The sequence below is a fragment of the Myiozetetes cayanensis genome, unplaced genomic scaffold (assembly GCF_022539395.1).
Source record: "Myiozetetes cayanensis isolate MyiCay16 unplaced genomic scaffold, myiCay2020 scf2-11, whole genome shotgun sequence".
Taxonomy (NCBI): domain Eukaryota; kingdom Metazoa; phylum Chordata; class Aves; order Passeriformes; family Tyrannidae; genus Myiozetetes; species Myiozetetes cayanensis.
The window spans coordinates 10074118-10097979 of NW_026087411.1; the positions used below are offsets into that span (position 1 = coordinate 10074118).

General features: G+C 47.1%; 2 protein-coding genes across 2 annotated transcripts; both read right to left on the minus strand.

The window, feature by feature from the left end:
* Nucleotides 1-5607: 5607 nt before the first annotated feature.
* On the minus strand, nucleotides 5608-9527 carry LOC126639796 (tubulin monoglycylase TTLL3-like). The gene is made up of 10 exons (XM_050315003.1): nucleotides 9315-9527; nucleotides 8880-9191; nucleotides 8607-8735; nucleotides 8412-8526; nucleotides 8207-8314; nucleotides 7790-7964; nucleotides 7566-7714; nucleotides 7239-7485; nucleotides 6725-7160; nucleotides 5608-6650 (listed from the first exon to the last, which is right to left on the minus strand). The coding sequence occupies exons 1-10, from the start codon at nucleotides 9525-9527 to the stop codon at nucleotides 5652-5654; spliced, it is 2883 nt and encodes a 960-aa protein (XP_050170960.1). The 3' UTR covers nucleotides 5608-5651.
* Nucleotides 9528-10852: 1325 nt separating this feature from the next.
* On the minus strand, nucleotides 10853-21937 carry ANKEF1 (ankyrin repeat and EF-hand domain containing 1). Its single transcript, XM_050315005.1, has 9 exons — nucleotides 21577-21937; nucleotides 21074-21273; nucleotides 19646-19795; nucleotides 19128-19251; nucleotides 17446-18253; nucleotides 14621-14847; nucleotides 13249-13394; nucleotides 12338-12472; nucleotides 10853-11319 (listed from the first exon to the last, which is right to left on the minus strand). The coding sequence occupies exons 1-9, from the start codon at nucleotides 21920-21922 to the stop codon at nucleotides 11194-11196; spliced, it is 2262 nt and encodes a 753-aa protein (XP_050170962.1). The 5' UTR covers nucleotides 21923-21937; the 3' UTR covers nucleotides 10853-11193.
* Between the last annotated feature and the right edge of the window lie 1925 nt (nucleotides 21938-23862).

The window sequence follows — 23862 nt, forward strand, 5'->3', positions numbered from 1 at the left end:
AAAAGCAGTTCAGATTGACATCTGTGCCCCAAGTCCTGCTCTGGGCTGTGAGGAAAATAGAGCATGCAAAATGCTTGGTCCCTCGTGCTCAGCCGAGGCAAAAGCCTCGTGGAGGGATCTTTCCCCTGACAGCGACTTTTATTCACGGCATGTCGGCAAACCGCCCCGTTCCCTGCTCCTGCCATCGGCACCACCGTGCCCTCAGCCCCCAGGAGCAGACCTTTGCTTCCCCTCGCCAGCAGACTTGTCTTCTTGCCTCTGACATCACCAGCAGCTCTTTCTCTGCCCCCCTTGCTCTCTTCATGCCTTCCCCTCCACTGCCCAGAGAAACAGCCCACTTTTACCAGGCACCAAAGTGAAGGGGCTGAGTAGAGATCCCTCCAGTCCCACTCCACTGGCTACCTGCTGCCACAAACACAGGGGCTTTCCTCAAGTCGTTCAGCTTTGTGGATGGGGAAAGATGCTTCCTGTTCCATGGCTCCCCAAAACAGGATTATTAGGCACCCAATTACTTGCATTGTAATTATTACTATTAATTTAAATAATTATAATTTGTTATTATTAGAAGCTCCAGTGGAAGGGAGGCACCAACATTTGCTTTTCTTTGAAGTGAACCTCTCACTGAAACAAAGCTGTCTACTGAGGACTTGCAGGTAGATATTTGGCATATATTTGAAGGATTAAACAGCCTAAAATATCCCCCAGGCTGCTGACTGCTTTGGCACCACGTCTTGCCTGTTTGGATGTGACTTTGAATTGTGCCTTTCACTTGTACTATTTGTTTGTTTGGTTGGTTTTGCTTAGTTTTTTGCTTCCAGGCAAATTTCTGACTATTGTCAGGACCCTGGGCAGAAAACCCAGTGAAATAGTACTGATGTTTTGCTGCTGTAGCAAAGGCCTTTTTAAATTATAAGGCTTTTTTTTACTACAGGAGGAAGGAGAAGGGTGTTTTTGCCTCTCTGTGCCACGAGGGTGTTTACCAGGGTGCCATCCTTCCTCCTGCTTTCCCCAAGCTTTTAGGAGGCCTTTGCAGTGCTCCTGATAGACAAGATTGTGTGGGCAGGGACCAGGCAGCCCATGGAAGCATGAAGGAAAGGCAGGTGATTAGATGTGGTGCTAAAGCTTGTTGGAATGGTCAATGTTTGGTTTTTTTAACACAAAATTCACAAGCAGAACCTAGATCTGGACATTCCTGCAAAAAGAGAGCTCAGCACCATCTTTGCCAGTTTCTTGCTAAGTTTCAGACTGGAAATGTCAGTGGCTGAAGATAAACTGAGGACAGGGCTGTGGACAGAGTCTCTGAGGCCCATTTTGTAGGTGGTGCCAGGCCAGGCCCTGAGGTACAGAGTGCGAGATAAATGGCCCGCCCTGATGGACTGGGAGGCACATGGGGTTGAATGGTGCTTACTGACATCTCCGAAAACTCTTTTGAAGATTTAGGCAGGTTTTTAAATCTGAGACTCCAGGAGAGATCTTGCTTTACCCCTCCTCCAGCACACCAAGGCTCCCCAGTGAGCACCAGGACCAAAAAGAACTCATCACTGTGGCATCACAGCCAAACCCAGCCTTCAGCTGAGGGCTCTGAGACGGCTGCAAGCACTCCCTGTAAACAGGCAGTAGTTAACATTCAGCCCTGCAACTGCATGGTGATGGGTCAGACGTGTTGTGAGCAATTGTTTGTCTTCCCTGACTGCATAAGCATGCAAATAGAGTCAAGTAAACAGAACTGCCCGAAGCCCACAGATTTGCTGTTTTAATTTTAGTGAAAACTGTTGATGACAATTCTTAAAAGTCTGTTAGAACAGAGATATTAAGGATGGAATTTCTTTTTTTAATTTCTTTTTTTGTATACATTATTATTTACAGTCCTACTGGGAGCTTGAAGTTTTGATCACAAACCCTATCAAAATTTTATTTAAAAGGACCATATTTCAACCTTTTTTTTTTTTTTTTTTTACTGTTCCCCCAGCAGATCTTGCTGTGACTGCTCAAGGCTCGCTTTAGAATCAGTTTCTGTAAGCAAAGCAAGATGCATCTCTGAAATTCATTTTCACTGAATATTTTTTATATTCAGGAAAAGCTCCCTCCCACACTGCAAGCACACTGCATGAGGTGAGGAGCCTGGCCTCAGCAAATTCATTTATAAAAAGATGCAAATCAGCATTTCAAACGTGGATGGTGCCTGTTAGTACACAGAGGCTTGACTGTCAGAAGGTGGATATTCCTTGTTTACTGATAAATTACAGTCTCTTCACCCAGGAAAGCTTTCAGAGTCTCACAGTGATGACAAGAAACCATGGAATGAGCAGGCTGGGAAGGGATGTCCCCAGCTCTTGGCAATTCCCAGCCAGTTCAGCTGGGAGAGCAGGAGCCCTGCACCTCCACCCATGTGACCCCCTCAGCTGGGACAGGAGAAAATGGTGTGGGGAGAGTAGGGACAAGCAGCTCTAGCAAGGTGAGAGGAGAGCGCTGCCAGGAGAAACCAGGACTGTGAAGGGGGGCTGAGAGGCACAAGGGGATGAAAGTCATGATGAAATGATTCTTGAGCTATTTCTTTTAAGTAATGGGTATATTTGATTTCTTCTTTTCCTCCGTAGTGGATACCAGGTCACTCTGGCCCATCAGATAATAACTGCTGACAGGCATCCAGAATTAATAGGCAATTTGAAGGTACTTCTGGCTCCTCTGTAATGGTTGTACAGCTCAACAGCAGTTCCCTGTGACGTGCCAGGCTTCTTTTGTTGTCCTTAGACAACAGGTAGGAGCTGAATTGCAAGCCCTGTGCTCCAGGAGAAGAGCTGTGGGGTTGTACAAGCACTGCTGGGCAGTAGGAGAAGCTTTACTCACCTTACCCCTTCTGTGAGATCACACTCAGCAAACACTCTGTTATTTTATTTCACCTTTTTCTTTTTGTTTGCCATTTTTGATTTGTTTTGTTTCTTCCAGGAGGTCTCTAAGGTTTATAACACCAACATACCATGATTTAGCCTTGCCCCAGTCAGGCTCATTTAGGGGGTAGGAAGTGAAGCCCTTACTTGGGGATAAGGAAATCCTGTAGCCCTTTAAAGCCAATACAATTCCTCCACCTAAAAATCTTGCCTGATTTGTTATTACAGATGAGATGTTCCTTGGAGCCATGCAAAGGTATTTGTGGCAGTAGTAAAGCTACATTAAATTTCCTGGAGTTCAGTCTCAAACAATTGATCAGCTGGGCTATTCAGGAACCATTCAAAGGTTACATTAATCCAGCTCTAACTGTATTAATTACCTCCACTGCACTGACAGCAGCCCAAGAATTCCACTTTGTGGAATTTTTGTTTTGCATGAGCACGGATTGCTGACACCAGAACAATATTTGTGTTGCAATTTGCCTTCCAGAAAAAAACAAACAAACAAACCAAAAAACAGTTGAATGGTAAATGGGTTCAAAATAGGGAAGAAAAAGCACATTCATACATTTCAGTCATAAATATATATTTAATGAAATATACGGTAAATTGGGAAAAAATACATGCCCTGGGTGTAGGAAGCCTGTAAAATAATCTGAGTGCGGAGGTGAGAGGAATTTTTGTCATATGTGTGTTATTTTGTGCCCTTTATCTAAGCTGTTGTCGTATCAAAGCGGTGATTTGATGCACTGTTTGCTTAGCATGACATAACTCTGATCAAGTCGTCCTCCTCCTTGAACAGCGACAGTAGAGGCAAGCTGGGGAAGCTCCAGAGTGCCTTAGAGAGCTCTTGGGCACAGGAGAGCTGCACAGAGGGACTCATTGGGCGTGTTTCCATTTTGGGTAGATATGTGAGGGCTGCTGGGGCGGGGACAGGAATGAAGTGGGGAATTCCATGTGTATGAATCCAGCAGGAGCTCCAACAGGAGCACAGTGGTGTGTGAGGGGGTTCTTTAAAAAAAACAAACAAATCCAGTACAAGACAGGCCTGAAGCAGCTGATCATTCATTGATATCCTGTCCCTCAAATACCTCTTGGTGCACAGTTACAACCTGCCCTGTGGTATCTGATGACTTTAAGAGTCTCTTATTCAGCACTGGAAATTCCTACATAATGAGGAGCCTTTGAACCACACTCCAGAGCTAAAGAACCGAGTTTTGAGCTGATAAATGTGTGCCAATAGTATCTACAACAGCAATTCCCAGCCCTGACTAATTTCATGTGTTTTGCAGGGGAACTTAGAAAGGCTCATGCAGGGAATGGGGGATGAGCACTGTAATTGCCTGAGTTCTGCAGTGGAGAGGTACACAAAGCACTCGAGCTGGAAGAGCAGCCAACCTGAGGTACTTGAGTTAGTTTGAAACAATACTGGAAGGCCTTACAAATGTCTTGAACTTCAAAGTCAAATCATAAAGGGTGACTAAGGTTAGATTACAGCCTGATGGTGAACGAAAACTAGCACACAACTCCTCTGGTCTTAGGTTGTGTACATGTCCAGAGTTCATCTTTCCTTTCCCTTTCAGTGTTGCTGCTATTCACCTGCTTAACTTTTCTGCTTTGGTCTCTCCCTTTGATTTATTTTTCACTTGTGAAAAATATTTATTTTTCACCCATCTCAAGAGATTGAGTCAGAGTCATAATCTGTTTGAACTCCTACCTGCAAATTTCCTTGTTCTTGGTACATTTTCTGACACACAACTGATTCAGCTTCCCCCAAGGATCTCTCACTTGGGAGAGTGGAGCTTTGCTCTCTATTACCAAGGTCTCTCTCTCTCTGACTATCCCTTGGTACCCTTTAAAACTATCCACCACATGATCACTCAGCTTTTCCATAACCAGTCCATTAGCACAGTCTCTTTTCCTCTCACAGCTTTCTTCCAGCTTTTGTTCACATCCTTCCTTCTGCTGGCATCAGTTTTACGTTCTGTAGCTTTATCTCTCGACTCTCTTTGTGACATCTGCTTTCACATCCCTAAAATTCTCCTTTGCTGCTATTGTTGCTTCATGCAACAGACTCCTACTTTACTTCTGATGCACAAGGGAGAGTCTCTAAACACATCCTCACTGCCATCCTTGAAGACAGCTTTGAAAGATGCTTCTTGACTCCAGACAAGCTCCTCTGTTTGCTCCAATTCTGCCTCTGGGCCACTGGCACCTGAATGACTTGACTAGTCATGCAAAAATGTTTTCCAAGCACTGCTGCTGCCCAGGTTAGACTGTTCCCTGTGCATTCCAGTTCTTTTCCACTTGTTCACAGTTGCCCTGGTGAACACAACCAGCAGAAAATGGTCTGTACCTTAATGTGGCAGGAGTTCCCAACCGCAGAGAACTCCATGGTACTTGCAGAGAGGAGAGCTGAGGAACTGGCTCTAAGAGCAGAGAACTCTCCCAGCTAATCTCCACATCACGACTCTGCCAGAAACACAAGAGCTTTTCTGCAGCTGCTGTATTGTGCACTTGGCACGTGCTGATCACACAACTGCCCTGTGTCCACCACACACAAATCATGCAGCAATCATGACTACCCAGCCCAGAGAGGCCTCGGGGAGCAGCAGCAGGCACAGGCCTTGTGGGCACAAGCCCTGTCTGCCCTGGCAGAGGAGCTGCTCCAGCAGCCCCAGGTCCTGCCCACAGCCCCATCCCGGGGGCAGTCCCCACTGTGCCCACACCCCCTCCTCACAGAAGGTCACGCCAGGCTCCTTGTCACAGCAGTGTATTGAGGCCCGTGTACGGGTTGAGGTGGGTCCCGTGATGCAGCAATGGGGTCTCGCTGGGGTGGGAGGGAGTGGGGTGCTGCCGTTTTTCCCCAGCAAGGGCGGGCAGGGTGCTGTCCCCTCGTGGGGATGTCTCAGTGTCCCAGTTGTTCTGTGTCCTGTTGCAAGCTGGCGTGCTCTGTTCCAGCAGAGGTGGATGCAGTGGTCTGGCAGGATGGATGGAGGGATGAGAGCTTGGGGGTTGCCAGGGGTTGCTGGGTGCTCCCCAGGGCGGTGGCACAGGCACCTCAGCCAGGGGGTAGCCCTTGACTGGCGGCAGAGCTGCCTGGGGCCAAGCAGCCTGGGGCAGAGCTTCTTGGGGCTGAGGATCCTGGGGCTGCCCGACCAGGTGAAGGAGCCATGGCAGCTCCTGGCTCCCAGCAGAGCAGCTTGGGGCTCTCTGGAGAGGTGGTAGAGGCACTCTAGCCAGGGGATGGTCACTTATTGGAGGCAGAGCTGCCTGGGGCTGCCCAAGTGGGTGATTGAGCTCTGGCAGCCCCAGGCTCCCAGCAGAACAGTCCAGGGCTTGCCAGGGACTGCTGGGGGCTCCCTGGGCCAGTGGCACAGGCATGCTATCCAGAGCATGGCTACTGATTGGGGGCAGAACTGCCTGGGTCTGAGCTTCCTGAGGCTGCACAACCAGGTGAAGGAGCCATGGCAGCTCCTGGCTCTCAGCAGAGCAGTCTGGGGGCTGTGGCGGTGCTGCAGGGCCAGAGCTAGGGGTGCAGTAGCTGCTCTGTTGCCTCAGAGGAGGCAGCTTCCCCTGTGGTGCTCGATGCTGGGGGACCTGTGTGGCTCTGCCCTCTGAGGACACGGGGAGCTGGGGGGCACTGGCTCTAGTGGTGGGGGGCTTTTTCTGTAATCGATGCTTTGCTGGCCGGGGCTTCTTCAGGGAACAGCCTTCAACTATCAGATTTATCCCCACAGCTGGATGCAGGGGCACAGCTGCCTGTAGGGAGACAGAGCAGGGAGTGGGGGCTTGTGGTGCCTGGGGGGTGCCTGCCCCCCCAGCCCCCAGCCTACCTCCTTGTAGATGAGCTCAAAGGCACCAATGGGACAGCTGGGGTCGTCCTTGCGGTCGAGCACGAGGCGCAGCGTGTCCCGCTGGACATTGGCGCAGAGCCGTCGGGTCACGGCCGTGGAGGGGCTCATGGTGGGGCAGGAGTTGATCTCCAGCAGCCAGGGCTGGCAGTCCTCCCCCACGAGAAAGTCGGCTCCAAAGAGCTCAAAGCTGCCCTTGCGGAAGCCCATGTGGTCGTGGGCGCAGCGCAGGGAGTTCAGTATCGCTGCCTTCATGCCGGGCACCATCACCTGGTGCCAAGCATCCGCCCGCCCCAACCGTGCCAGGTACGCCTGGAACTGCCTGCTGGACCAGACCCTGCTGGGGGGCACGCGGGGGTCCTGGTGAGGTGATGTCTTGTAGTGCTTCTGGACGGAGACGTTGCAGAGGTGCCTGGAACTGGGGCGGGGAGAGCGGGGCTGGGTCAGTGGGTGCCGAGGTGCCGGCGTGCGGGGAGCCCGGGTGGGGGGCACTCACGGCTCCAGGTGGTGCAGGGAGAAGGGCTGGGAGCAGAAGCGCAGGTAGCAGTCTTGATAGAACCAGACGGTCAGGGGATTCCCATCGGTCACCAGGAACCACTGCCGAATGTCGAACTTGGTGCCGAAGATGGTGAGCGGCCGCTCCACGTACTTCTGCACCACCCACTCGCGCACCCGCGCCGAGGGGGTCGTGCAGCCCCGCGACAGCCGCAGCACCTCCTCCAGCCGCGTCGCGCAGACGATCCCTGGGCAACATAGCGCTTCCTCAGTGAGGCCCTTCCTCAGCGGGGAGCCTGTGTGTGCCCCGTGCTTCCCCCAGCCTTACCCCTGCCTCGGGATTTGGCGCTGGGCTTGAGGATCCAGACGTTGCGATCGCCCTCTATGCTGAACTGCGGCAGCTGCTCCGCCAGGCGCCGCAGCAGGTCCCGGCACCGCTCCCGCTGTGCCCCGCTCAGCGCCAGCCCGGCCCCCTCACTGCGGGGGGACACGGGGGCTCAGCACCAGCCTCTCTGTGGTGTCCCCCCGACCCCCACCCCGCTCAGCACTCACTGTGCCACGCGGTAGTAATCCTGCAGGAAGCAGTTCCAGTCGATGCACGTCCTGCAGGGCGATGGGGTCTTCCTGTCGATGTCCTGGTGCTCCAGGACACCGAGGTGCTGCTTGCAGACCTCCAGGGCTTCCTCGGCCAGCCGGGAGGAAGAGGAGAGGGAGGACCCTGGCCCTTCTGTGGGTGGCACGGGGTGAGAGAAGTGGCTCCTGTGCCAGCCTTGGGGCCAAAGCACAAAGCCTCCCGGTGGGATGGGTGGCCTTGGGTACACGGGGATGCGGCAGAGGGCAGAACACCCATAAGGTGGGCAGTGACCATAAGGGTGTGGGGGATCCCAACCACAGCCAGGAGCAACTCAGCCCCCAGACACATTTCTAGCCCAGAACTGTTATCCCCCTGACCCAGCTCCATGTACTCACCAGGCCCCTTGTTGGATTTTGGGGGCTGCTCCATCCCCACCAGCCTGTCCCCAGCCTTCTCCAGAGCCAGTTTGAGCAGGCTGCGAGCTGCTGTCAGGTGGAAATCCTCTGCAAGAGGGAGACATCATCCCCAACCAGTCCTGCATGGCACAGGAACATACTGGGAGCACGAGGGGCAACAGGAGGGCAATAGCCTCAAGCTCACCAATGAAAGCTTCCCGCTCCTCTGTGGTCCCCAGCCGGTAGCACCGGGGGAAAAAGGTGTTGGGGTCAACTTGCTCGAACCAGGGCAGGTTTTGCAGGCTGAGACACAGCCCCTCCTGTTTAGAGAAGGTTGTCAATCCTTTCTGGACGCCTCTGTTCCTTGTGTTGCCCCTCTCTGAGGCTTCCAGGCTCCCACCTTGGTGCTGAGGGCGTGCACCCAGTGATAGCGGTTCACCACCTCGATCCTCTGCAGCAGCTCGTGGTCAATGGAGCTGAGGCGGATGGTCCAGAGGAAGTTTGGCACCTGGTCCCGCACCAGGTAGGACTGTGGGAGGGAAGTGGCCAGGGTGAGACAGGGAGGCCCATCCTGTTATTGTCCCTTGTCCCAGGCTGTGCCCTGCACCTGGGGGTTCCAGGGGAAGGGTGTGGGGGGTTGAGGCAGAGCTCAGCCCCAGCCCTATCAGCTAACCATGAGGTCATGGATTTTATCAGAGTTCTCATCATCTTCCTTTTCCTCCTCCACCTCCTCCTCGTGTGGCCATGGGTAGGGCTCTGTGGCCCCCAGGAAAGGCTGTGCCCCACCACGTGGGTTCAGCACTGCCTCCCCCTGCTCATCACCATCATCACTTGGCTCTGTCTCCGGCTGCTGTTTCTTTTGACCGCCAAGCTGCTGCTTCAGCCGTCTGTCCCCACGGGGGAGCTTCCTCTCCACCCAGCCCCGAGCCCGCAGCAGGGAGCGGATGACGGGGTAGGGGCCCTGCACCGCGAAGATCTTCTTCTCCTGCACACAGACCAGAGAGCTCAGCCTGCCCCACTGTGGTCCCTCCAGCTCAGCTCTCCTGAGCCAGAAATGCCCAAATGCGAGCGCGTGGCATTTTGAGGGGGGTGAAATCAGGCCCTTCACCTTAATGGCCTTCTCCACACGCCGCTTGGCTCTCCTGAGCAGTGCAGCCTCAACTGAGCGCTGGTGCCCATTGTGGTGGCCGGTGGTGGCAGCTGCCACCTGCCCTGTGAGGAGAGCCCCGTCGGAGCCCTTAGGCCCCGCTGGGCATGCAGGGAGGGGGAGAAGATCCTGACCTGTCTGCCTCTTCCTCGCTGAGCTTGGGGCCCCTGACATGGCATTCCCCAACCGGCCGAGCTTCACCGCTGCGTCCCAGCTGCACTGCCCAGCCCCAGGATGCCCCTCTGTGCCCCTGTCCCCAGCCTGCTGTCCCCGGGGGTGGCTGGGGTGTCACTTGCTCAAGCACTGCCCCGGGCTGTGGGGCTGTGGGCCTGCAGTGCAACTCTCTCTGTGACACTGTCCCATGGCACCCTGATGGTGAGGGGAGCTATGGGTGGCTTTGAGGCTTCCAGGCCAAGCAGATCGTCCTATTCCCTATCCTGTTCCCTGGTCCCACTGGTGTCCAGCGCAGGACATGGCCTCCCAGCCCCAGCACCACTGTGATGTCACAGCCCCAGCCTCCAGGAGGAGCAGGTAGGTGCGTCCTCCTTGGGGGTTGGAATGGATGATCTCCAGAGGTCCCTTCCAACCCTAACAATTCTGTGACTCTACAGGTAGCTCAAAGCAGCCTCAAAGCCAAAAGCCCTGGCTCTTGTGGGGGGCTTTTAACTACCCTGAGAGCTGCTGGAGAAGCAACACAGCAAAGCACAGACAGTCCAGGAGGTTCCCTGAAAGTTTTAATGACCGTTTCCTGACACAAGTAGTGGAGGATCCCACAAGGAATGGTGTACTGCTTGACCTCATACTAACAATCAGGAAGAGATGTGAACTCTCCTGGCTAATCTCCATGACAGAACTCTGCCAGAAACACAGTTCTACCTTACAGGATGAGTTATTATTTCTGACTGTGCAGCTTGATTTTATTTTGATGGCTACTTTTAGCAAATTGCCCCTTTGCCTCTCCTTTCAGAGATGCTGTTGTATTTACAATTGTTCATGGGCTCCTTGCCCACACTGCCTTCTACGACTTAAGCACTACTATTTTGTTATTTACACTCAACTGCAGCCAGCAGAAGTTTTATGCTGACAGACAAAAATCATACACTGATATTAAGAGTTCTAAGAGAGCTGAAACTCGAAATTATATCTCAATTGCCTGTAAAGTCTTTATACTGAACTGTTAAAATGCGACATGTAGCAGGATACTTTCTCTGCCTAACAGCTTGTCATAAACTACTCATGAACGACCACGTTCATACAAATAATATGGTCAATAGTGGCATTTGGAAGTAGTATCTCTCTAAATACGGCTCCTTGCTTTGCATTTGCCTTGCTTCTCTCCTAAATATCCCATCTGGATGTGCAGCTGGAGTTAAAAAAGGGAGTAGTAGCCCTGGTTGTAAATTCTGAGCTTTCTGTTGCCTTTGCACACAACCACTTACCTGTCTTAGCTAATTACTGAATTTTGTCTTCATACCTATATGTTGAAAGTAAAAGGGTAACGTAATCTTCCAGGAAGAAGTTTTGTGTTGGGATAAAAAATAGCCTTATAAAGCCAGACCTTTACAAAGGGCACGTGTGTGTCACAAGAGCAGCTATTCCATGGAGTATGCTGAACCAGCTCCAAGACATGAGGATAAACCTTTTACCAGACTAAGCCCTTAACAAAAGATCGCGTGTAAGCAACATATTCTATAGAGGAAAAGCTTGATATGATTTTCTTTTATCGTAACCGAGACATATTTACTGAGCACTGCATGATTCCTTCCCTGCAGAGGAGTAGCCTTTTAGATCTTTGTCTCCTAAAAATACATGCTGAAGTAGCTTCTTCCAGCTGGTGGGCTTAATCCTTAAATTTTCTGTTAAAGAGGGTTGTAAAACCTTCTAAGTGACCACAAATAGCAGCGCGTTCGCGGAGGAATTCTTGCTTTCTTACAAGCTCCAGTGTTGCAGCATCAGGGCTCCATAGCTACAAAATAAAGATATCTGTAGTTAATTGGGATGTGAATTCTGCAACAGGAACATTAAGAAGGTGCTGTGAGCCAAACTGAGCTGTGTTCTAGCATTCCTTTGCACTCTGAGGCATAGAAGAAAACCAGCGTGGCCTCCCAGCAGAAGATGTGACAATTTGTGTATGAACAAGCAGGGCATTCTCTTGTCACTTCCAATCTACAATATGCCACGGGCTCAGATACAGATAATGTGGGAAAGATTTCAAGGTAATTATTTAAAATTACTGACTCGGGCCCACAGTCCTCAAAGTGAAAAATAGTAATTAGCTGTATAGTCACAGGCAATGCAGCCTCAGTCCCCTGAGACCATTGCAGAAACCAGCACAAATCAGGGTTAGGGAAATGATAAACAAACTCCAAACACAACTCCTCAGCCAGAAGTGTTTTTCTTTTCCTTTTGAAGGAGAAAAAAAAATATTTAAAAAATTACTCTATGCAATCATCTGTTTCTCAGTTATTTGTGAGGATTAACAGGTCCCTGACAGAGGATTTATATTTCCGGTATTCTAACTCTAGGAAGTAAATATTTAGTGTACTGTGATCCATCCAGTTTAGTAACTGTCACTGGCATAATTCATCATGTGATAACTAATTAAGAAGGCAAGTTAGAAGTTGGTGCTCGTCCTATGTACAGACTCCTATCCTTTAAAAATAAGAGTGTGAAAATCCACACCATGAATGTAGTTGCATTTGTGGGTCCACTTGAACCCTGTTTTAAAATCTGATAAGAGCTTGTTTTCCACAATAATTTGTTTTATATAAATATATATGTATTTATATAAAACACATCCATGAACTCTTTCATTTACCTTTGTTCTGTGGCCACCTCTCCAACCTGTGGCACATCATCTCTAAGGCAGTTGAATTGTGAAGTCATTTCATTGTGAAGTCATGGATTGTTCTGGATTTCGATCTCAGCAAGGTCTACCTTTAAATTAATGTGAAACTGCCCTCATGTTTTGCTACTGTACTTACTTTTCTGGGTTTGAAGCTGATGTCATCTTTGTCCTTCTCTTTTGTTACCAAGGGCTTCCGAGCACTGGCCTTTCGGGAACGCAGTGTCTTCTCAGGAAGAGGTTTTTCTACAGCTGGCAGAGATACCTCTGGAGGCTGGAAGAGAAGTTACCAGCTATACCAACACATCGTGCTCAGAAGCAGGACACACATCCTCCATCTTCTGAAGCTCTTCTGCAATTCCTTACTGTGAGTGGACTTTTCTTAATCTGTTCAGAATCTGTTTTTCTTAAAGCTGATATTATTTTTTAAAACCAGACACTGCGAGGGCAAACCTTTTTGAAAGGTAAAGGATTCATCTCCTCCTTGGGCACCAAACCATTAACTGCTCTTTATGACTCACAAGACAGTCACCTCCTACTGCTGGTGACTCCATCCTCTGGCAGGTGATAAATAAACAAGCCCCTAAGGTCTTCCTCCTGCCTGTCAAAGTCCTGTGCTGTCCCTGGCATTCAAACCACTCTGAAAGGGGTGAACCAGCATTTACTGGGCCATATTCATTACAGTGTGCAGGGCAGGACTGCTGAAGGACACTTGGTTACCAGTCGTTCAGTGTTTACCACAACAGAGCTGGATGATCATCAACTTCAGGAGGAGGGAAAAAGAACAGGAACTATCTTTCTGTGTCCTGTCAGCAACAGAGGGAATAATTCTTATGTGGGTCTGGGGAACTCATGAAGTTTGTGTAATTAGTGAGACAAAATTTTAATTGATGAACGAGTACTAGTACTGACAAGAACAAGTACTGGCATCTGAAAATACTTTAACAAAGCAGCCTGATCTGTAGCTTTAGGGAGAAATGGGTGGCAAAGAAAGACAGAAGCACTCTCCTAACTATTAGCAAATCAGTCCTTTGTTACTATCTCTCATACCTCTTTTTTCTCTGATGTCTTTGGCTTCCCACCTTTTGCTGCCTTTCCTTCTTCTTCTGGTTCTGCCAAATTATCCAGAAGATTTTGGAGCAGATCAATTATTTTAGCATTATCAAATACTTTGGCAATATCAAGAGCACTCTTTCCTGTATTTAAAAACATAAATATCCGTATAAACCGTGAAAATTAATGTTAGTACTTGTTATTGCAATTTTGTAATGACAGTACAGTCAACCGAATTTAATTTGGCTACTATTTTATTAATTATTGTATTAATTCCATGTGCCAGCAGTGTGCCTGACATTGGTGTGAGGGCCAGCAGTTGTCAGCATTACTTGCAGAAGTAAGACCTTGCAGAAATGAGCCTTGAAACCCAATATTGCAGGAATTCTTGGAGTGGTTGCTTTGTTCTTAATGTCCTGACATTTTCAGCTTAAGATACTGGTCCTGCAGGTTGTCATTTTGATCTCTGAGATCATTTAGCACTAGGAAATGGCTGGCACAGTACAAGGTTAGGAATGCAGACCAAGTTATTGTAGCTGTCTCCTTCCTGTAGCTGTGGCAAGGGAAAGCCCCGTGGTTTAAATGGGACCGAACACCTTCAGTGCTTAATAAAGGAAAAAAACCCCTCTCCTGGATCTGTGAGATCTGTGGCTGTAAATTATCTGTGAGAGTGAGCTGCTGTGTGAATCAGAACCCCCACATGGTGCCAGAAATAAGGAATATACATCCCTTCTACTAGCAGGGTTTCACCTGATGGCATTTTGGCAAGGGAGGTCTCACTGTGGGGAAATGTTTCTTCCTATATTGCAGCAAGAGCTGCAAATGGGATGCATGTTAAATTACTGTTTAAATTACTGCGGAAACAGGGGAAATGACACTGAATGAGGGATCTGCTGCGAGGAGGCAACATTTCAGTATCAGTTCAGATTTGTGTTTCCAGGGAGTAATATTTATGTAGAGCAGCAGGGAATTTTTTTAACCAGAGCTGTCTGTGCCTAAAAATAAATCACTTAAATGGGTGGCAGAGTACACACCGGCCACAACTGAAATCTAATTTTCCCTCAAATAATAATAATAATTAGATAGAATGTTTTCATTAAAGCCACTTATAACTCTGTATATATCTTCTGAGGAGCAACAGCCTCCTTAATTGGGTAATTAATTATGTTACTTTATTTTCTAGATGCATAAAACCCAGGAAAGCTGACTACTTACAACACTGTTTCCACACTGTAGAAAACTAATTGAACCTGTTACCTTCATCCTGATCCTCATAGCAGTCCTAAATTCAGAATGCTTTTACAAAGTGTTCCCAGAACTCAGTGTTTTCAATACAGAAACAGCCTCTTTTGGAGACATTGATAGTTACCATTGCTGTTTGTGATTTGGATGTTGGCACCTGCAGTGATTAAAAAGTAGACGATGTCCAGCCTGCAGGCCTCGATGGCTCTCATCAGTGGGGTGGTATTGCCTATTCCAAGGGCATCCACTGCTGCTCCAGCCTTCACCAGCTCCTCAGCAATATCCAGGTGTCCATTAGAGCAAGCGTGATGCAGAGGAGTCCACAGGAAATTGTCTGTCATGTTTACATCAGCCCTGCACAAGAGGAAGAGCTGTTGTGGCAGGTGAAGCTGTTTAATGGCTAAAATAACATGCCCAGCTCCAAGGACAATCCGTGGGAACTGCCCACAGCAATGGCCTATTCCATGTCAATGGCTGTTTTCATATTGCTACTCTGAAACCATTTGGGTGTCTGATACAGAGCTCCTCATGGGATATTAATTGTAGGAGTGTGTCGGGGTGGTGACCGTGTCCCACTCCAAGCCAACAGTGTCCTCTAGGTAGGGGTTTTCACAGGTGCAGGAAAAACAACAGGCATTCAGACACCTCAGTCCTGTAAAATGCTGCTAGTGTTTGTGCTCCAGCTTCACTGGGAATGGCAGAGAGCAGATCAAGGAATTCAAAAAAGTGTGTTTCTGGGCCAAGAAGAGGTGCTACGAAATGTGGCAACGCTGCCTGATGTGTGGCTGTGCCGAGTTCATCTGCACAAGATGCTCAGCTCTCCCTTTCCTGTCCGTGTTGCTGCCCTCTGCCTGCTTCACTTCTGTTCACTGGCTTCTCCCTCTGGCAAATGAGTTACAGAAGCTCTGCCTCAGAACTCTGAGCATGGAAAACTTTCTCAGCTACTGAGTCACTGTAGTAGATCTGTCTCTGGTGCCAAATTAAAACTGGGATGCTCTGGAGGATGCAAGGGCTAGTTCAGGGGAGATATTTGCAATATGCTGGCATGAATGGATGAAGAAGAAAAGTATTAACAGCCCCAGAGGTTCTGAATGGAGTTAAGGTCACTGTCCCTCTTACTCTATGGTCAAAAAGCTGCTGTCTTCCCAAAAGACAGGGAGGAAGGGAGAGGGAAGAAAACTTTTAGGGGAAGCTGCTTCCAGGGGTAATTTTTTGCTCTTCAGGTCAGGTGATTAATACTGAAGTCTAGAGAAAAGCACAGATTCATCTGTTCTTCTTTCCTTGGTTAAATTTTTAATCTCTTTCAGAATTCTACCTTTGCCAAGATCTTATCACAATAAATTCCCCCGACCCCTGACTTTTACCTCTGTTATCTTGCAGTTGCTAAGCTGTTGTGGTTTATTAGTATGCAGTCTCCCTTTCCTTTATATTTCTCATTAAGATAAGCTGTTCCTTCCAGTTATTCCACTTTCTCTCTCAACCCAACCTCCATGCCTGTTCTCACACTCTGTCTGCCCCTGAATCCTTTTTTCTGACTTCATTCTATCAGAAAAACTGATCAAGGGGAATAGGCAGCACTGACTTAAAAATTCTTGTGTTTTCTCTGTTCAAGCACTGAGTTTACCTTTAGCCCAAATTTCATTTGCTTCTGAGTCTTTCTGGAAGAAGATAGAAAGTAGATACCACCAATTTGGTTTTAAACCTTGGAACTTTCTATAGTTCTGGAAAAAATGTTTTGTTTTCTGCTCTGTATGTGTTTGTGATACTGTACTGAAAAGGTTGTATTGTAAAAAGGATTTGAATGCCCATGCCAAAGTGAAAGTCTATGCTGCTGAGAGATGCAAAGCAAAACACTACTGGTAATTTTCCTCTCCATTTTCATTTCTGTCAATTTAAAAATCTCAGAAATGGTACTATTTTTTTAAGCTAAGCTATTACGTTTCTAGGTCTCGCTGTTAAATATGATGTGACTCCGGTGCTGTCTAGTGAGGCTTGCTAAAAGTAGTGGAGATTAATTTGGTAGATTAATTTGGTAGCTCTTACATCTTTATCTTTGGAAAACCTGAGTATACACATTACACAACTTTCCATATGCTCCAGGAATGTCAGTGTAATTACCAGGGTGTGTATCCACGTGCTGTTAATCTTTGCAGGAACCAGAGCAACAACCACAGTCACTTACCTTGAGATATTAATGTTAAAAATAGCTCTCTCTATGGGTAAAGAACAAAGTTAACATAAATATCTTTGAAAAATGTTCATTTAAGCATTTGTGTGAATGACTGTAGCACTACAGCAGTGGGACATTAAGAAGAGATTATGCTATTACACAAGGATGACTGAATCTTTCTGAAATTGCTTTCATTTTTAAGCCATCATGGAGATTTTTCACAAGTGTGTCTGTAGGCTACAAAATTGCTGAAGCACTTCTAAAGGAGGAACAGACTAAAATAGCAGCAGGGGCTTCTGGTGTAAATCCTGCTGCCTCAGCTGCAGAGGAAAGTGATGATAAGGCCTGGAACATTTGCATGCAAAGGCCCTGGCACGTGGAACAGGGAAGTCCAGGATCACCTCGATGGTTTCAGCCAAGTCACTTCAGCCAGATTTCCCCAGAATCATTCACCCCACTTTGAGTGTTCAGTTTTGAGGATGCACTGCTTGAGACACAGGCATGAACTAACAGCAGTTCCAACAGAACTCTGCAGCTGACCAAAGGTCAACAGCCCAGACACCGAAAATTTCAGGCCTGGGGAACTTACCTCTTGGGTGCTTTCACTTCCCTGGTAATAAAAGGTGCAAAATAATACACTAAACCTCTGTGAATTGGGATCTTTTGGGAACTAACTTTAATATTAAATGTTATATAAGCAAAAACCCCAAACCTGTTGCATATGGGAAATATATGCTTTTGAAAACCTTTCCAACATAGCAATTAAATAGAAATCATCTTACCCCTTTTCCAGAAGAAGCTGCACAAGGACCATGTTCCCACTAGCACATGCAACCATCAAAGGTGTTTTGTAATATCTATCTTTTATGTCTACTGGCACACCCTCCTCAAATGCTTTCTGCAGGGACACGATGTCTCCTGCCCTGACGAGGTAATTAATATCCATGTACGTTTTCCTTGGCTCCTCCAGGTACCACACACGGTCGTCGTGCACGGGGTGGGCAGAGGGGTGGTCCCGTTTAAATCTCTCCTCAGCAGGAATGTTTGGAAAAGCCTCAACCAGGTACACAGGCAAGCCCTCTTCCCCACGTGGATATTCCCTCTTTGGAATGACACAGACGGGCACAGGGAGGCCTTTTTTGCCTTTTGCTTTCGCCCCTTTCTTCTGCTTCTTGGCTTTGGGCCCAAAGGACGACATGAGGAAATTTTTCTCCAGGTATTTGGAGCCTTTAAAAAACTCGTCGAGGTTGATCCTGTCAGGGGGCACTTCGTGCATTTTAGCAATCGTTTCTATTTCTTCAGTGCCCATGAGGCCCCAGCGCTTCTGAATAACGGCCACAAAGTCAGCTCTGGTTACCATCCCATCTTCTTGGAGGAGAGCCTCAAACTCCTTGCGGAGGGACTCCTCGTGCTCCAAGGACCAGTCGTACAGCTTGAGGTGCCAGACAGAGGCCTCTTCATCGGGGGACAACGTTTTTTTAAAGCCTTTTTCGACTTTACGCAAAACCGTTACTGCTGCTTTGAAACCGGCGTTCTTGGCAGCCTCTCTTGGGGTCTGATGTAACAGGTTTTTCCACGTAGGATCACAGCCTAAAATGTGGACACAGTTTAGCTGATAGTGGAGTGGAATTCCTAATTATGTCATGTAAGAAACTTGTGATATGCAGGTAACTCAGTGCCACAGGTCTGCAATTTCATGCTGTTTTAACTATAAATAGCCATAGTAGGTGGAACCACATCACTGATCCCAGACTGGAAGGTCAGCCACATGTCCATATTTTTTCCCCAATGGGAGAAGCACTGAGCAACCCATGCTCTATTTTTCCAGGCACTCATGAATATGTATAGAAAAGCAGAAGTTCAGTGGAAACTTCACATTTTTACTCAGAGTGGTGAGCAAGATTAAAAAGAAACAAACAAAGATGAAAATATCACTCAGTGTTCTATACCCCAGCGTTACAATTTGGCAATGGATCACTTTGAATCACAAGAACAGAACATGGGATTTTTCATGGTCCTCTTGAATCAAAGCTGGAAGTGCTATGATCATCTGATTATGTCAGGAAGGGATCACAGCTGCTTTGGAGTTTGTTTCAATACCCACAGGCATGGAGTTTTCCTCCTGACTACACAGAGATTTTTGTTTTAAACTGTCAGCAAAGCAAAAATTCATTTTCTGCTGGGAGTTTCAATGAAATACATCTAAAAACAACTAAAACCAGAACTAGTTAATACTGTCCAATACAAAGTTATACAACCCCCTGATGTTTCTGCTGCTTTCTTTGAGAAAAGTTTTCTCACCCACCAGAGATAGTAGCCTCTGTCAGGCACTTCTTAATGAGAATCACTTTTACCACGTGGTACCCGAGCGACAAAGTCCTTCAGAGGTGCCCAAATGAAACTTTCCTTTAGCACAGAAATAGCATACAGATGATAGTTGCAAAGTAACTTATTTTTAATGTACCTCTTTGTCCTATATACTTGCAGCAATCTGCAAATCCTCCCTCTGCGGCGTAGTGAAGTGGCGTGTTGCCATTCATGGCAATCAGTTTCAAGTCTCCATTATAAGCTGAAATAGACTTCAGGATCTAGAAAAACAAAGTGCCACCATTGATCTTGTCTGTTTGTTAAAGTGGGAAAATGTGAGACTGATTTACAAATAAATGCCATATGATATATTCCCATTTTACACAGCAAAGTTCTCTCCCTTGTCCAGCTGATCAGTGCACATGTAACATTAATGTTTTCTACAGTATTATGCCTATTTAACCAAGGAAACAGAAACCCTGGGCAGTTTTAGACTCCAAGGACAATCTCCATTCCTGCCAGCTCACTGTCTGGCCTATCTATCACTGCTGGATTCGTGTGGTACTTAAAAAGAAGCTGCTTTTGATTGCTGATTATTATGCTTTGATAAGCTGAGATACTGGATTCAACCCCTGCCCCCCCAAGACTGTGCTTTAACACCACAAATGACCATACCTCAAAAAAGCCTCCTTTAGCTGCAAAATGTGCAGCACTGTGTCTTTCAAAGTCAAACAGGTTCACATCAGCTCCTCCGGCCAGCAGAGCACGCACCACCTCGACGGCACCTTCCCTTGCAGCCTCCATCACGGCCGTGCGACCTGTGGCCTGCCAGGCAGCAAGAAAACACGTCAGGATTTGTTCCTTGTGCGAATCCAGGCTGAAACGATGTGATCTGATTGTTGCAAGGTGGCATAAATCTGAAAGTCTCCTCTTAGCTCCTACTGGGAAAAGGACACAAGTCTGATAGTTTCAAAGACACTGCAGGTAAGCTTTAAGAATCAAGTCATGATGCTGCTAAGATATGAGTAGTCAAATCCCAGCAACTTGAGTACACTGGTAGCTTGAGTGCCTTGAATAGTGCCTGTGAAAATCAATTCCTTAGTTAAGGACTCCTTTATTCTGTGTGCGTGTTCTCATGCGTATTTACAAAATACCACTTCAGCTTATGAAGTATGGAGCAATGGCTGGAGGAGTGGCATGGGGAAGGCAGAGCAACCAGGGAATTTCACTACTGTTCTGTGAGGAAAAGTTCACGCTCTAACACATTAATGATTTGTCTTTTTCTAGATAATGATGTATGTTTGTGAAATAGCAGAACCTATTTTCTTTATAATGGCTGACTTTGGCAGATCTGGTGACCTTCCCAAAAACACAGCACATCTTGGCTGAGGGATCACCTGCTATTATCATGTTAGCCTGCAGCAACACATGCCACTCCAGAGAGGGGCAAAGAGAGCAGTGATCCATGGATTTTGTTCCACTGAACCAAACATTCTTCCCTGATATCTGTCTTTGCCAGCCTAGCAAACCGTTCTTATTATATGACCAGGATACTGCAAAAACAGATCCAAAGCAAAAGCTTTGGATAACATCAAGGAAAAGCTCCATCTTCTTATCAACAGAGCTTCAGTCCTTCAGATCTTTTTTAAATTAAGGAACCAAACAAGTAAGTCATTAAGGCATACAAAAGAGAGAGAAGTTTCTAATGTCTCATCCCTGCCTTGATTCCCCATCAGGTTGTTCCTGCTGGACTCACATTTTAGTGAATATTATTTGAACCCAGAAAACCTAAGGGCACAATGAGGCAAAGCACAAATCAGCACTGCTCCACTAAAGTACAATGAACTGCAGTTCCTAAGAGCTGGCCCAGTTCCAGCTTGGTTTTGTGAAGTATTTGCACAAAATCTAAATCGGGATACGTGGATCCAGGAGACGACTTAAATCCCTCTCCTCCAAAAGAAGGGTGGTACAGAAGATGGGAATAGGCATGGCCACAGAGTTGAGCCCTTCTCACTGCTTAATTATTTAACGTGAGGATTTAAGGTCACCAGTCAGCTGGTTATTATTCTACATTCCTGTTCTTAGTTACAGAAATACTCATACCGGGTCTCTTGCATGGGGACTTGCTCCTCTCTCCAGGAAAGCCAGACACATTTCTTTAATCTCATGAGCTTGCTCACAGGCTTGCAGCAGCACAGACCTCCCTTCAGTGGTGCAGTTGTTCACATCTGCACCATGCTCCAGGGCAATCTGCATGCAGTGGAAGTGCCGCCTTGTAGGTAGAAGGCAGTAGAACAAAATACCTGGGGAGCAAACCAGAATTTAGTATTTGGCAGGTCATGGGAGGAAAGTGATTCTCAGTCACAAGTTTCCTCTCTGCTGTGTACTGGGGGAGACCTGTGATTTAAAGGCCTACAGTGTTCAGGGGGAGTTATTTCCATTTCCACCAAAGCTGTTGTGGCCAGTGGCTTCTCTTGGGCTGTAAGGATTACCCTCATCCCCAGCTCCTCTCCACAGGTGGGGCACAACATGGGTGGTTAAATGTGTAGATCATTCAGAGATCATTTTATGGTATTTCTGCTCTGACAGGGCTCTCTCTCGCTCACCTTTCCCTTCATTATCCACAGCAGTCATGTCTGCATTAGCTTTTGCTAATAACTCCAAAACCACCTCATGGCCCAGCTCAGCTGCCCTCATGGCTGGAGTGCGTCCCATGGCGTCGTGGACATTGGGATGAGCTCCCTGTTCCAGCAGGAAGTGGCACATTTCAATGTCATTTTTCATGGAGGCCAAGTGAAAGGCACTGTATCCTTCCTTAGGCTCTGTGTAATTGATGAGGTTTGGGAATCCCTTCTGGACCAGCTTTTCTATTTGCTTCTTGTCTTTCTGGTGAACGCACTGAAGAAGTTTGTAGATCTGTAAATTTAGAAGTCTTCTATCTACTGGGAACATCCTGGAATAAGGAAAATTGTCTTCTTTCAAGGAAGTAATTTCTGCATGGGGAGAGAAGAGAGAACATGCAATCCAGAGATGAGAGATTATAATTACATGCCAGTAAGACCAGGAATCAAACTATGTTCACAGCATGAAGATATCCACTTTATCTTGACAGAACACTAAGCTTTAATTACCTTTTATTATATACAGCAAATATAGAGACTATATAAACCCATGTAGCACCTTTCTAAATTTTTCTTTCTAGTCTTCTAACTGTTCTGAAGAAGTCTCTTTCAAGGAGAAAATTAAGGAACTGTAGAGTAACTGCTTTCCATTCTAGGAACTGTTATAATCTACAGTTACTTGGAAGCCTAAGGGGAGGCTGATCATCTGTCATTTTCAAAGGGAAAATAATCACACAGTGTCCTCTGTACTTGCTGAAACATAAAATTGGTACTAAAATTGATACTAACACCACCTCACCAGTACCTGAGCACCTTTTTTTTGGTAGCCGATGCATGACCTTCCTGCCAGGCTACGTACATAAAACAGTAAGTTGAATTTCTCTGCAGCAAAACCTTGGGGGAAAAAAAGATGCAGATGGTGGGGCACTGGCCTGGGAAAAAGTTCCCTCAGGTGAAGCAACAACTGCTTCTTGAGAAAAATGCAGTGCTGGAAACCAGCTTTGATTTGCCTCAATTCTGGGTTTGGGGTTTTTTTAAAGTTTTTTTAGCCTCTTTTAGCTACTCCCAGCACATGTGGCTGGAGGGTCAGGGACGGGTCAGGCATTATAAGGACCATTTCTGAAGCTTGCCTAAGTGGATGGGAAGCTTCCTATCAGCTTCAGCAAGCCTTGGGGGTCAGCCCATCCTCCCAAACTCTTACAGGACATGCAACAAAAAAAGGTGGAGGAACAGTGTCTTATTAGGGAATAGCTGGGTTTTGGTTTGCTTTCTGTTTAGGTCTTACACAACCCTCGTTCTGATCACGTACACAGAGTATATTCTTACATTGCACAATGAGATCATTAAGTAGCAATAACTTAAATCTGTCACCTGTGGCTTGTTCATTTTCACCCCTACCTGCTTCTTCTGGAATTTTATCCAGTGACAGGGAATAAATGCAGAGATTTTTATTCTGCTGACAAGGGTTACAGCTATAGCAGCACTGTAGTCCTAAAGTTTAGAGGTGAGAAATGAGGCTGCTTCAGAGCAATGCCCTGATAGAACAGAACACCAGAGTCCCCTACAGAGCCTGACTTTTAGAGCCTGAAACGTTAGGAAGTTATTTCTGAGCAAAACCTCAATACAGGAAGGTTTTTTTCTGGCTTCGAAGCACAGGGAAGGTTGTGATGTAAACTCCGCAGGGGCTGTGAGGAGGAGCAGCAGGAAGGTACTTCAGGGAAGGCTTTTACAGTACTTACACCACTGAAATTCAGAAAGGAAATGTTTTTAAAGATACTTACATGGAGCTGACTAACTTAAATGCTCTCTCTTGTTCCATTTCCCACCACCCTGCAGCACTAAGGAACTTCCAAGAACTAGACCCCTTCTTCCCACTATTCATTATTTGCATCTGGAATTCGCACAACATTTTTTTCAGGAACTCATTTAAGACCAAACCTTGCCTTTTCTTCCCTTCTTTCTTCCCCTGAAGCTGCAAACACTGAAGAAATTACATTCTCCATGGAAGTAGGTTAGTAATGCCACAGAACTGAGCAGAACTGCAGCTGGCAAAAACCTGCTAGGAGCATTCCATGAAGGCCCAAGTGGATATAATATTCACTGCAAATGGATTTGGATTTATTTTATGGATTATCCTTGAGATTCAGGACAGTGCCAGTGCTAGCCCTTGCACAAAGGTTACACTCAGTCTCTGATGTGAAAGCATCCAGAATTAGCATGTCCCAGGACGCTGTGTTTTCCAAAGTGAAATCAGTGAAAGTGAAATAAGTA